The 13,623-nt window shown below is 34.5% G+C and overlaps 1 protein-coding gene and 1 pseudogene across 1 annotated transcript in view; one reads left to right on the top strand and one right to left on the bottom strand.

Annotated features, from left to right (window-relative positions):
- Positions 1–13,623, top strand: part of IL1RAPL2 (interleukin 1 receptor accessory protein like 2) — a 1,205,338-nt gene that overhangs the window by 877,204 nt on the left and 314,511 nt on the right. Inside the window, exon 6 of the mRNA XM_035007492.1 lies at positions 1,674–1,748. Coding sequence (XP_034863383.1) covers positions 1,674–1,748 — 75 coding nt within the window. The remainder of the gene's footprint in view (positions 1–1,673; positions 1,749–13,623) is intronic.
- LOC118011204 lies at positions 6,700–10,630 on the bottom strand (annotated as a pseudogene).

Below are 13,623 nucleotides of genomic sequence, written 5' to 3'. Positions count from 1 at the left end.
TTCCATTGTATATGTGGACCACATCTTCTTTATCCATTCATCTGTTGAAGGGCATCTTGGCTCTTTCCAAAGTTTGGCTATTGCGGACATTGCTGCTATGAACATTGGGGTGCATATGGTCCTTCTTTTCACTACATCTGTGTCTTTGGGGTAAATACCCAAGAGTGCAATTGCTGGGTCATAGGATAGCTCTATTTTCAATTTTCTGAGGCACCTCCACACTGTTTTCCAAAGTGGCTGTACCAACTTGCATTCCCACCAACAGTGTAAGAGGATTCCCCTTTTTCCACAACCTCTCCAACATTTGTTGTTTATTTCCCTGTCCATATTTGCCATTCTAACTGGTGTAAGGTGGTATCTCAATGTGATTTTGATTGGGATTTCCCTGATGGCTAATGATGATGAACATTTTTTCATGTGTCAAATTTGCCTTTTTAAAAATTTTCCCAGAATCCACGACTAATGACTTTTCATCCTCTCTCACCTCTGCCCTGCACTACTGTGTTATTACTACATCCTCTTAGCTGTTTTTTCTCCTCCAACCCATCCTATATAGGAAGCCAATCATCTTTAGATAGCCCTTCCCTTGAATCGTTTGTTGCTATTGTTCCAAGAATTTACAATGGTCTTGTAGGCTACTACATCATGTCTAAATTCCTCTGCATATTTCTCAGGATCCTCCAGAATTGAGTTCCATCCTATCTATTTTCATTTCTAATTACTCTGCATCATGAGCAGCTTGCTCTTTACCCTACCCCACCTAGCTTCTTCTCACCAGATTATTTTCCTCTAGTCATATTATGCTCTAAGTTCTACCTCTCTTCCTTGGTTTGTGTTGTTAATCTTTCCTTCATTTCTTCTTCCTTTCTCTTTACCTTTCCAAATCTTTTCCATTCTTTAAGGTCTATGTGGAGACCCATTTCCTTCATAAAACTTTCCCCAACTCTGCCAGCCAATATTGGCCTATCCTTTCTTCATTCCTTTACCACATATAGTCTTATGGCTCAAATGCTACAATTTTTCACTAGGATGGTCTTTGTTCTATTATCTCTTTATTTTGATATGATAATTTTGGTTCATAGTCGTAGATTATAAATTGAGGGTAAATATAAGGACTTTACTTCCTTCTCCCTTAGCACTTAGCACAGCACTTGGTGGACAAAAGATGCTCAATCAATATTTTTAATCATTATCCTAATGAAGGTACCAGTGTTTTATTATATTGTTTCAGAGGTTGAGTGGGGAATGGGGCATGATTCAGAGGTGTAGAAGGTTCAATCCACCAGAAATGTCTATTAGGGTTGTATTTTATTAAGAATATTTAGCACCACAAAGTACATATGGAGATATAATGTTTATCTGATTATACTTTTAAAATCTATATTTCTTTATACTTACAAGCTTATAAAAATCACTCAAAATAGTCCCTTTGTTTGATCTTGTTTGAAAGTGTAGCTGTTGAAATGGCCTATTTACAGTGAATCAATGGGGCTCTAAATGTGCTGGGAAATGGATATTATATGGATAGAGTAACAACTCAAGTAAGAACACTGTCTAATAAATGTTTACACACCATCAAGTCTACAAATATTAAATATCACTCACAATAGAATCTTTCTTATCCTGCAATTTATCTCAATTTTTCCATTACCTTCTTTCATTTTCTCTTCTAGCTTTACTCACAGACAAGCCTCCCAAGCCATTGTTCCCCATGGAGAATCAGCCAAGTGTTATAGATGTCCAGCTGGGTAAGTCCCCTTCTGGGAATAATAGATCCTAAGCTTGCTCTCTGTTAACAGATGGGGAAGATTGCATGAACCAGGAAAGGTTTATTGCTTCTGTTATTACATGCAAATCAATTTGTGCCTGCTCATTTATAACCCTGGAGTTCAGTGCAATAGCAATTTAAGGAAATGAGTTTGTATTGCATCAAGGAATTGTAATACTAATTGGTTACACTAGGTATTAAGTGTGCTATAGGACAGAGCTTTTTAACTCTGTGATTGATAGATTCATAGATGTCATGCATTGGTGATTGGTATAAAAGACTTTTCATGCTTGCCAGCCCAAAATTTTCATTTAGAGAACATTAACTTCTGGAGAACAGCACTTTTTAAAATAAAAGAGCCCCTCAGTACAATCCTTAAAATGATTTGATAATATTATTTCCAATGGCATAATCCAGGGCTATTTAAAACTTGTTTTTAGGTTGAGATCCTGAATATTTATGAATCATACAGTGTTGGTAAAAGTAACAAGATGATTTATTGGTGCTAATGTTTTTTTACAGACTCAAATAAGGACACAAGGTGTTCAGCCTTCCTTTTTAAGTCCCTACCAGTAATCCTTGTATTTCAAGAACTGTGAGCTTGAGATTCAGAAGTCTGTTAGTATCTCTTTCACACCATGGCCTTTACTCTAAACCATGTACTTTAATATTTGTGAGCTTTTATCCACCTTGGGTTTCATTCTATTCTTCAATTCTCAGAATTTCTTCAATTCTAAACAAGAGAAATGAGCAAATATGCTGTAAATGCACTAGGTTTATTTTGGGTATATGATTTATTGAAACCTGTGACCATAGTGGTACCTACCAATTATATAGCCAAGGAAGATGAATTGGCCCCAATATTTCACCCTCTTTGGAAGGTGTTTTACTCAACTTTTGATCTTTCCAATACAATTTGGACTGTTAGAGGCTTATTTCTATCTTGAGAATAGATGAGAGAAAATTACATTCCTAAAAACTTGTTCATTTTTCCAAAAGGAAATATAGTACATTGTAGTTAACGTACCAGTGTAAGTACCAAAATTAAATATTTTAAAATAAACAAACAAAAGAAAAGTCGGTAATGGATTGTGGAAATAGTGAATATTTTGTAGCTGATGTTGAAGTATTAGGCTATGTTTCCCCCCCTACCACTTCTATTCTTCTGCAGAGTCATTACGTTTTGTTATAGCCAAATCTAGATGCGCTGACACATACCCTCAGTAATTTTTGCTTACCTCTTTCCATCAATACTGGGATGAAAATACCTTGAGTTGTACTCTGTGGTTTGCCAGGGGTTACATGAACCATAAGATGATCTTATATCATTAGTTTTCATGAAGATTCAAGTGGATAAATTATTTTTATATGAAAACATATATTAAGGAGTAGAAAGCAAAATTTACACAACTATCTCAAATTTTGTGTTTGTGGCCCATGAATGGGATACTTCTTCATTCACCTCTGCTATTAGTCAAGCTTTAACAAAAATGTTAGAGGAGTACTTTTCTAAAGCAAGGAGAGAGAACATTGTAGGTAGTAGATTTCACTCAGATTCACTGGGTACAGAATTTGTATGTGCTATTTAGGACATCCCTAAATGTGTGCTTGGTATAAATGTGTATTTCAACATAGGTAGATATGCCAAAATAGCCCACCACCAACACCACCCTGTAAAATTACTAAAGTAATTTGCTTCCAATTTACATTAGGTGCAAGGCTGAACTTTTCAGTTTTTAGTTTGTGACACAGTTTGAAGACAACTTTATTGACAGAAAGATGAAGACCTGCCCATTTTTCATCCCAGAAAGGCTATTTCTCTAAAATGCTAAAGCAACCATGTAATTCAGAGAAAGGAAAACAAAATCAGTTAAACCAGATCTTTGGCATTTGAAAAAGCACATAACTGGTTAATTTTAGGTGATTTTAACTTTTCTACATATTTATTTAGCATAATTTATTCACACCTGGGAGTCATTTTGTAACTTAGTCTTATGCCTCAATAGTAAGGTGATGTTAGGAAAACTGTAAATGTCAGAGAGCTCCTAAGTGTCAGTGGGAGTTCTGCAGTCAGAATGTTTAGAAACTGCAAGTGCAAAAAAGAGAGAAAAATAATTGGGGTGATTGGATGTCCCTGCCTATATCTGGAAAACTTTCAGAATTCAGTAAGATCATAAAAACTTATGGAAATTATTTTCCTTCATGTTTTTTAAAGTTCATCAAGCAAATTCAGCTTTAGACATCCTCAAATTAGAACAAAAAGTAGAACTACCAAAGAATAGAATAATCCAATTCAAATGGCTAAGCACATTACCAAGTTAAAGTTTCCCAAATCTCAGTACCTAAAATTTGAGACAACATTCTATTAGATTAAAGTTGGCCACAGACTTTTTGCTACTCTTACCATTTAAACATAGTTTGTCATTCCCCTCTCCTTGAATCCAAGATGGCCTTAAGGACGTTATTGATCAATAGAGTATGGTAGAAGTGATATTCTAGGATTTTGGAGGCTGGGTCAAAGGAAACCTTGCAGCTTCTCTTCAAGTCTCTTGGTCTTCTCTGAAACTACCATGCTATGAGAAGCTCAAGCCACATGGAGAGGCGCTAGAGGATGGGGCACCATTTGAAGAAAAAGAGGTCAATGAGCACCAAGGCTGGTAAGTGAATAAGCCATGTTGGAAGTGGATCCTATATCCCCAGCTGCCCTGGCTTATGCCATGTAGTTCAGGGACAAACCATAAGGTAAAGTGTTCTCATATTTCTAACCCAAAAAGTTGTGAGGAAAATAAAATTGTTGTCATTAGATACTAAGTTAGGTAGTTTGTTAAATAACAATAGATACCTAAAACAAACATTTTCTCTAAAGCATTGTAAATTCCATTTTCCCATGGACAAGAATCCCATGCAGGCATTTTATGCAAAATGAGAAATATTGTGGGAAATACTTGAGTACTAGCTCCAGGATAGTTTTAGAAAACATGGTCGGAATAATTATTTATGTGTTTGTTGAGGGTTACAGTAAGTTCTCAGTTCTGCATATTTGTAAAGGCAGTCCAGTAAATGAAATTTTTCAGTAGAAATGAATATTTTTTGTCCATGGTTGGCGTCAGTGCAGATATTTTGTTGTGTCTCTAGAGGAAAATAAACATCTTGACTTCCTCTTTTCTATAGTGTAATCCATTAGTCATCCACAGTGTTATAGAAATTTACATACTTTTTGCTGACATAGTGATGATAGTTTGGTTGTTGTTAAATTGTGTTCACATTGTAATGCTGAAAGAAGATCAATCTTAACCAAATAACCATATATTTTGAGATGATAAACACATTCTTAACAAAGGAATATGAAAACTCTTGCTCTCACAAAGCAAGCCTATTCTGTTAAAGCTGCCTGTAGTAATGTATGAAATATAAAGACAAAAGCAATGTATAAAACACACAAAAAAATCCTATTTGGTCCTATTATCTTCCATTTATTTTCTTACTGTGAAGGTAAATTTAGTTTGAATTTGATAAATAAACTTTTACTATACCAGCGCTCTTTTTTTTTGGCAGTTGAAAATGAATATATTTTCAATTTTTCTAAGAAAAAATAACACTGTATTACAGTATATTAATTCAAATTGCACTTTAATGCCAAAGTATTGAAACATCATAGCAACATGTGCCCTACTTGAAATGTATTGATGTTAGGTAGACCCTTCTTTGGATACTGTTTTTTTTTTTTTTTTTTTAATAGAACCTAAAGGGATGCTTTACAAATTCTAACAGGATCCTAGAAGCTTTGAAAAAGCCATGAATAAATGTGGATAAAAAGATTTGAGATCTGACATCTAATTTCTTTTTTTTTTTTTTACATCTAATTTCAATTGAAGATAAATTTGGAAATGTAACCTGTTCTTCTCATTGATGATAACTTTTTTTTTTTTTGGAAATTTCCTAAGACTTAAAATAAACCAGTCAGTGTTATGCAGAAATAAATATAAACACTGTTTACTTTCTCTTTTGGTGTCAAAGAGTCAAAAAGAAGGTTTGGGGGCCTAAAGCATATCAGAAAAACTCAGACCAGTGGGACAGTCCAAGCTAATTGAATACCTCAGATGTTTAAAAAAAAAAAAAAAAAACAGATAGTCATCTCTAGATGAATCTGTTCCAGTATGAAAGATTCTCTTTATTTCTCTTCTATTCTCATTCAGAATTTATCTTATTTATACAAGTTATTCAAATTCATATTTCATGACTGTGTTACATGCTACTGGCTCAAACTTTCTCTGTAAATAAAGGAGTGTTAATCTTCATCAGAAATCGATTTCACCAGCATATCAATTTCTACTGAAAATTGTATTAGTTCTCCTAAGAGACTACTATAAAAGACTATACAAGGGTATAAAGCAAAATATAATATTTAATGCAATATTCAAGACTACAAGGCAAAAATAAGTAACTAATTGAAGCCTTAAAATAGGAAATGAGCTTTTCAACCAAATCTATCTTTTTAAAACTTTATTTACAAAGAAACTGTTTTTGTGTTCTTAACAGATGTCAAACACTGTGTTAGATCCTGGGGATATAGAGGTGAATAAAATTAGGTCCTTGACCTTAAGGTATTCTCAGTCTACTGGGGAAGACAGATGTGGAAACAGAATTACAATGCAATATGATAACTGCCAAAACAGAGATGGGAAAAGGGAGAGTGACTCATAAATTAACAGTTCTACACTCTGACTTTTACTAAATATAATGATATATCTGTGTAACCTTAACTCAAGTACTAAATTTACATGAAAATAATTAAAAATTGCAAAAGATATAACCTTTTGAAATAATAAATTATCCATCATTTGCTTCAATATGGCAATACTAAAAATGGAAACTTTTTTTTGTAGTTTTATGGTTTTATTAACACAAATATGACGTGCACAACAAGCTATCTATTCATTTTCTTCGCTGTGCAGCCTGGCATTGGGATTAGTGACTCTGATTGCCAGCTGGGCTGCTCTTTCCACAATAGCTTTGCAGTTCTTGGAGGAGACATTGTGAACAATCTCTGCACAGTAAGCTTTGTTGCACATCAGCAGCACTTCAAGCTCCTTGACGTTGTGGACTAGGAACTTCCGGAAGCCACTGGGCAACATGTGCTTTGTTTTCTTGTTGCTCCCTTAACCAATGTTGGGCATCAAGATCTGGCCCTTGAATCTTCTGTGCATCCTATTGTCAATGCCTCTGGGTTTTCTCCAGTTGTGCTTAATTTTGACATAGTGTTCTGACTGTTGTCGGATGAACTTCTTGGTCCTCTTTTTAATGATCTTGGGCTTCACCAGAGGTCTGAGGGCTGCCAAAATGGAAACTTTTAAAAAAAGATTTTATTTATTTATTTGAGAGACAGTGAAAGAAAGCACGAGGGGTGGAGGGGCAGAAGGAGAGGGAGGAGCAGACTCCACACTGAACAAGGAGCCTGATGCAGGGCTGGATCCTGGGACCCTGGGATCATGACCTGAGCTGAAGGCAGATTCTTAACCTACTGAGCCACCCAGGTGCCCCTAAAAAGGGAAACTTATGATACCCTTGTATCTCTTCAGTTTAGCAAAATTAGTCAACTCTTTCTAAAGTTGTCATAGAACAAACAATCCAAAGAAAGTCACCAACCAGTTGAGTGAAAATGTCAAGCCAGAATTACTATCAATATAAATAGCAATACGTGATAATTTCATTAGCTTGAGTAATGATTTGGTATATGCATTGTGGATATAATGGTGGTAGCAAGGGATTTCTTTGAATTCTTTGTGTTTTTGTATACTCCTCCTACCCTTTAGCTTCAAATAACTCCTTGAAAACTTTCATCTAATTTGGAATAAGTGAAGACTTTGGAAAGCAAGTTCACTCACCTTTCTTGGCACACAGTTGTAACTGGTTTGTGACAGCATTCACTCTCCCTTGTAGGCATTCTAGGGTGTTACCTAAAGATCTGTTTTTTGCAGGATAACATGCATGAGCTTAGCATGGGCCACCCCAAACTGAAAACAATTTTATTACCCAAAATATACAAAATTGTAATTTATAATTATTTACAACTTTGGAAAATCTGGCCAAAACCTTTTCCCTACAAGTTGGCTGCCATATTAGTGCTTGAGAATGAAACTGGTTTATTTATTTTGTCTTAGTTTCTATAACTTAGTTGTACTTGTTCTGAGACGCTTAGGAATAAAAATTTAAAAAAAGAATAAAAAGAAAAATTTAATAGTTTACTAAAGATTTGTCTGTAATGTGATAAGTTGATTATGAACATTTTAGGAATAACATGATTATTGACCAGACCTCTTGCATATATTGTTGTTTTGGGATGTTGCCAAAGTTTATGTCCCATTGAGATTTAATATAAGCTTGAAAGTATTTCATCACACTTTGTTAATACCAATATTGTGATTTTACACAAATGGAAACAAAGTTATTTGAAAATTCACTATGTACTAGGCACTGTAAAATGCATTTGTACATACACTGTTTTATTTATTCCTCATAAGAGTCCAAAGAAGTAGTAGGTATTGTTGAAATACTTTGCAAATGAGGAAATTCAGCTTCAGACAGATAAAATACTTTCTTCAGTCTACATATTTAGTAAGTGGCAGAAATGAAATTTTGATCTGATTTGTTTGACTCCAAAGTTGTGTTATTTTTATTATAGCATACCGAGTGTGGTAAGATTATCTAGGCCTTAAAGGAGGGGAGTGGGGGGAATGGGGTGATGGACTTTAAGGAGGACACATGATGTAATAAGCACTGGGTGTTATATAAGACTGAGGAATCACTGAACTCTACCTCTGAAATTAATAATACATTATATGTTAATTAATTGAATTTAAATAAATTTTGAAAAATAAAATAAAAATATATAAATTAATTAAGCAGGATCATTGTGTAAAAAAAAAAGATTATCTAGGCCTCATATTAGATCCTCAAAAGAGCTATCACTCTAATACAGACATTTTAATAATAATAAATATATTATATATTTAGCTATATAAAATTATATTTATTTAACAATAGCTCAGCTAATAATAGTTATTGTTATAATAATATTTAGTATTAATATAGATCTACTTCTAGTAATAGTTGTTTTAATAATAATATTTAGTATTATTTAATAATAGCTCTACTACTCCAAATAATATTATCAATTACAATTATAATACAGCATTATAATATAATACTGATAATATTCATTTATTTATTTATTTATTTATTTATTTATTAAAGATTTTATTTATTTATTTGACAGAGAGAGAGATAGCAAGAGCAGGAACACAAGCAGGGGGAGTGGGAGAGGGAGAAGCAGGCTTCCTGCCGAGCAGGGAGCCCGATGCGGGACTCGATCCCAGGACCCTGGGATCATGACCTGAGCCGAAGGCAGATGCTTAACGACTGAGCCACCCAGGCGCCCAATACTGATAATATTTAATCATATGATATCAGTATTATAATACTGATAATATTATTTAATAATAGCTTCAATACTACTACTACTACTAGTAGTTATTATTGGTAGTAGTAGTAGTAAAACTATCATTTATTGATTGCTTGAAAGATGCTAGACACTGTACTAAATATTTTAATGGATTATCTCATTTAATCTTCCCAATAACTCTATGAGATAGATGAAACTGCTTGTCCCATTTTAAAAAAAGCATTATTAAGATATTATTCATATACCATACAACTGACCCACTTAAATCATACATTTCAGTGATTTCTAATACATTCACAGAGTCATGCAAGCATCACCACAGTCAATTTCAATATGTTGCAACATCCCCAAAAGAAACTCCATACCCATTAGCAGTCACTTCCCAGTCCTCCACCCCCACCCACACCTACAGCTCCAGGCAACCACTAATCAGTTTTCTGTATCTATAGATTTGCCTATTCTGGACATTTCATATAAATGAAATCATACAACATGTGTTCTTTTGTGATTGCCTTCTCACACTTAGAATATTGTTCTCAAGATTCAGATATATACCTTGTATCAGTACTTCATCCCTTTTTATTGCCAAATAATATTCTATTGTATGGCTATATCACATTTTATTTATCCATTCATCAGTTGAAGGACATTTTGGTCGTTTCCACTCTTCAGCTATTATAAATAATGCTGCTATATACATTAGTGTATAAATTTTTGTGTGAACATATGTTATCACTTTGGGGTATATATCTAGAGTAGAATTGTTGGGTTATATGGTCACTCTATATTTATTTATTTATTTATTTATTTATTTTTTAAAGATTTTATTTATTTATTTGACAGAGAGAGACACAGCGAGAGAGGGAACACAAGCAGGGGGAGTGGGAGAGGGAGAAGCAGGCTCCCCGCAGAGCAGGGAGCCCGATGCGGGACTCGATCCCAGGACCCTGGGATCATGACCTGAGCCGAAGGCAGTCGCTCAACTAACTGAGCCACCCAGGCACCCATGGTCACTCTATATTTAACCTTTTGAGGAACTGCCAGATTTTTTACTAAAGCAACTGCACCATTTTACATTCCCAGCAGAAATGCACAAACATTCCAATCTCTTCACATCCTTGCCAACACTTGTTATTTTCCACTATTTTAAAACAGTATTTAACGTAATGGGTATGTAGTGGTATCTCATTGTGGTTTTGATTTGCATTTCCCTAATGGCTAATGATACTAAACATCTTTTTGTGTGCTTATTTGCCATTTGTATGCCTTTGTTGAAGAAATGTCTATGGTCCGTTTTTTAAATGAGGAGATTGTGCTCAGAGAAGTCATATAACTTACCCAAGCTAGTAAGCAGTTTATGAGTAGTGAGGCCTAAGCTGGCACTCTTAACACTTACCCATAATACTCATTAATGTGTTGTTTACTCAGTCTTCTTACACTGAGAGCTTACTTCTCTTCCCTTTTCTTGAAATAGATTTTTGGACAGAAAGTGAGTGATTCTATGAATAAGTTAAAAGAATATTGAGTGTGAATTGATTCAGTGGGAAAATAAAAAATAAGCAAGAGAGTATTATTTTTACTTTTTTTTTACATTTGTAACTCAGGCCAAAACACTTTTTCAAATGGCAAACTAATTCAAAAGCTGCAGACATACCTGAAAACTGGCTATGAAGCACAAGACCATACAGAAAAGTTTCTTGAGGGATGTACATTTAAATGGTTAGAAAGCTGCATGTACTCCAGCATCTAAAGAGATATTAAGAAATTCATGTGTCATTCAAGGATGGGAAGGATAGATTAGAAGCTAAAAAACAAATTAGGGAACTCTCTGCTTTTGGAATTTATTAGGAACACATGTCAAGTGAGGACATTATTCTCCAACAGTGTGCTCTGTTTGTATTGATATCAATGCCATTATCTTTATAGTACTTTTCAGCAGTTCTGTCTTCTAATCCATTTTAGTCAGTGGATAATGGATACTTTTTAAATATCTGAAGAGGGAAAAAATAAAGCTACACATTCTATATTTAAACATCCAACACAAACTGGGGGAAAAAACAGAATAATTTAGACACCCCTTCCAACTCAAATGTCTTATATTATTTTATACAAATAAAAGTGGATTTCATATTATGGCATACTTATAGAAAAGTGAGAGAAGTATCATCTGGCTAGTTCATACATAAGCCATTTTTAAGTGTTCTCATAATTGAGGAGGAAGGTTGACTTTGCATCATTTAGATAATTCCCTTAATTATTCTCTACACTTTATTTGTATAGATAGGGCTTAAACTTTGGATGACCTTTTGCTCCTTTAGAACTAGTTCTTTCCACAAATTACTTAGAGATATCAGGAATGGTATATAAATATCTGGTCCTGTTAATAGGCACATGTGTTGTTGTAATTTAGAGAACAACAGAAATCTTACCCCTTCCCTTATCACCTTTACTCCAAATATCTCTGTATTATTATGGTTGGCAACAGTAGATCAGGATCAACACAAAATGGGGCTCAAGCAAGAGATCTGGAGGAAAATCTCAGAGGTTTGTAAAATCAGAGCTGATAGTGTAGAGTCAAGGTAGCAACCTGAAGCTTAGAAGCTTAGAGCTTGCAGAGGTGTCAGCAAGGTAGTGAGCAAATAAGTCAGGTCAGAGAACACACCAATCTTGGGTTTCTAGTAAGATGGGAAAGTCAAAGGCTGAGAAGCCATCAGAAATCAGGCAACAAATGAATAGTGAAAGATCAAAGGCAGTGACATTAGACCTACAAGAGTTGACATTTGATTTTCACAAAAGTATTGTCACTCTGGGCAAAGTCCTTGAGAAAGAAAATCGGAAAGAACTGGGGCTTTGGGTGATGGAGAGGACACATTTGGCAATTAGGAGCACTTTAAGACTTCTTACGTGAGAAAGGAACCTCTCTAAAAAGAGTAGAGGACAAACTTGGCCTAAGTCCGGTTCTGACAGAAACAGTATAGTGTTTGCCAGTATCTGGATTTTGAAAATTGAATGAATAGTGTATGCATCATATCAAAAAGTACACTTTGGTTTTGTTTACAGATGCAGCATAAAACCAGGAACTTCTTTATTTTTTATTTTTTTTTAATTTAAATTCAATTAACCAATGTATAGCACATCATTAGTTTTTGATATAATGTTCAATGATTCATTAGTTGCAGAACTTCTTTATATCGAAATTTTGCACGTGCAAAATTTGCAGGTTTTCCAGAACAAGCACTCTGGACCACTGAGGGTCTACTTCAAATAGTTTAATTTCTTTAGTTGCAAATATATTGAGGGTCCACCTATTGTTATAATGATGATTTTAATTTATGTATAATTAAGCTGTTTGATAAGATTTTAACTTGGTGAGATGACAACCATTTTGTGTCTCAAGGCTGATTGTGGTGATAAGTCATCAAAGGAATAAAAGAATGTGAATGTGTGGAGTTGGTCAAGACTCAACTTGAAAACCCCCTTACCTCAATTATGGGAAAATGAACATACCTTGGAAAGGAATAGAATTATGCTAATTCTGGATAAGAGAATTGCAGAAAAGGAAAGGTTAATTTTAATAGTGATATATCATATTTATGCAGTATACTTCTTTAAGGACTCAAAGCTTTTATTTCAGGTACCATTTAATTAATTTTTTAAACTTCTATAAAATATGATGAGCCATTATTAACCACTGACATGTGTGGGATTAATGTTCTTTGTAACACCCACAGGCAGTTTAACTGAACATAATAGTGAAGAGTCTGCTGTATCAGTAATGAATAAATAATTATTAGCCTGACCATTATTAGCCCAGAATTATTTTAGCTCTGCTTTTATATATATAGGAATGTACAGAAGGAATGGTCTATCTACTCACCTCTAGCTGTGTTGCTACTTCCTTTCTCAGCCTAGTAATTAGCTTATTAACCTAGCAACAGATGTTCTCATGACTGACCACTTAGTACATTAAACTAGTAGCTCTTAAGCTCTGCAGATTGGTACTCTGTGCTTGTGTTTATTCTCTAGTGCTATTTGTTGATACCAAGGATTTTAGTTTGTACATTCTTCTGATGTGCAAAGAATTCTTTTTAAATTTTATTTATTTTAAAGATTTTATTTATTTATTTGAGAGAGAGAGAGAAAGAGAGATCCTCATGATCAGAGGGGAGTCTGCTGGAGATTCTCTCTCTCCCTCTCCCTCTGCCCCTCTCACGCAAGTGCTCTCTCTCTCTCTTTATCTCTCTCTAAAATAAATAAAAAAGGGGCGCCTGGGTGGTTAGTTAAGCATCCAACTCTTGATTTTGGCTCAGGTCATGATCTCAGGGTTCTGGGATCAAGCCCCACGTGGGGCTCTGTGCTCAGTGCAGTCTGCTTGTACCTCTCTCTCTGCTCC

This window comes from Mirounga leonina, unplaced genomic scaffold (genome assembly GCF_011800145.1).
Source record: "Mirounga leonina isolate KUSES-001 unplaced genomic scaffold, KU_Mleo_1.0 Mir_101222, whole genome shotgun sequence".
Taxonomy (NCBI): domain Eukaryota; kingdom Metazoa; phylum Chordata; class Mammalia; order Carnivora; family Phocidae; genus Mirounga; species Mirounga leonina.
The sequence above is the reverse complement of the archived record's forward strand: the minus strand, read 5'-3'. Positions and strand labels throughout refer to the sequence as shown.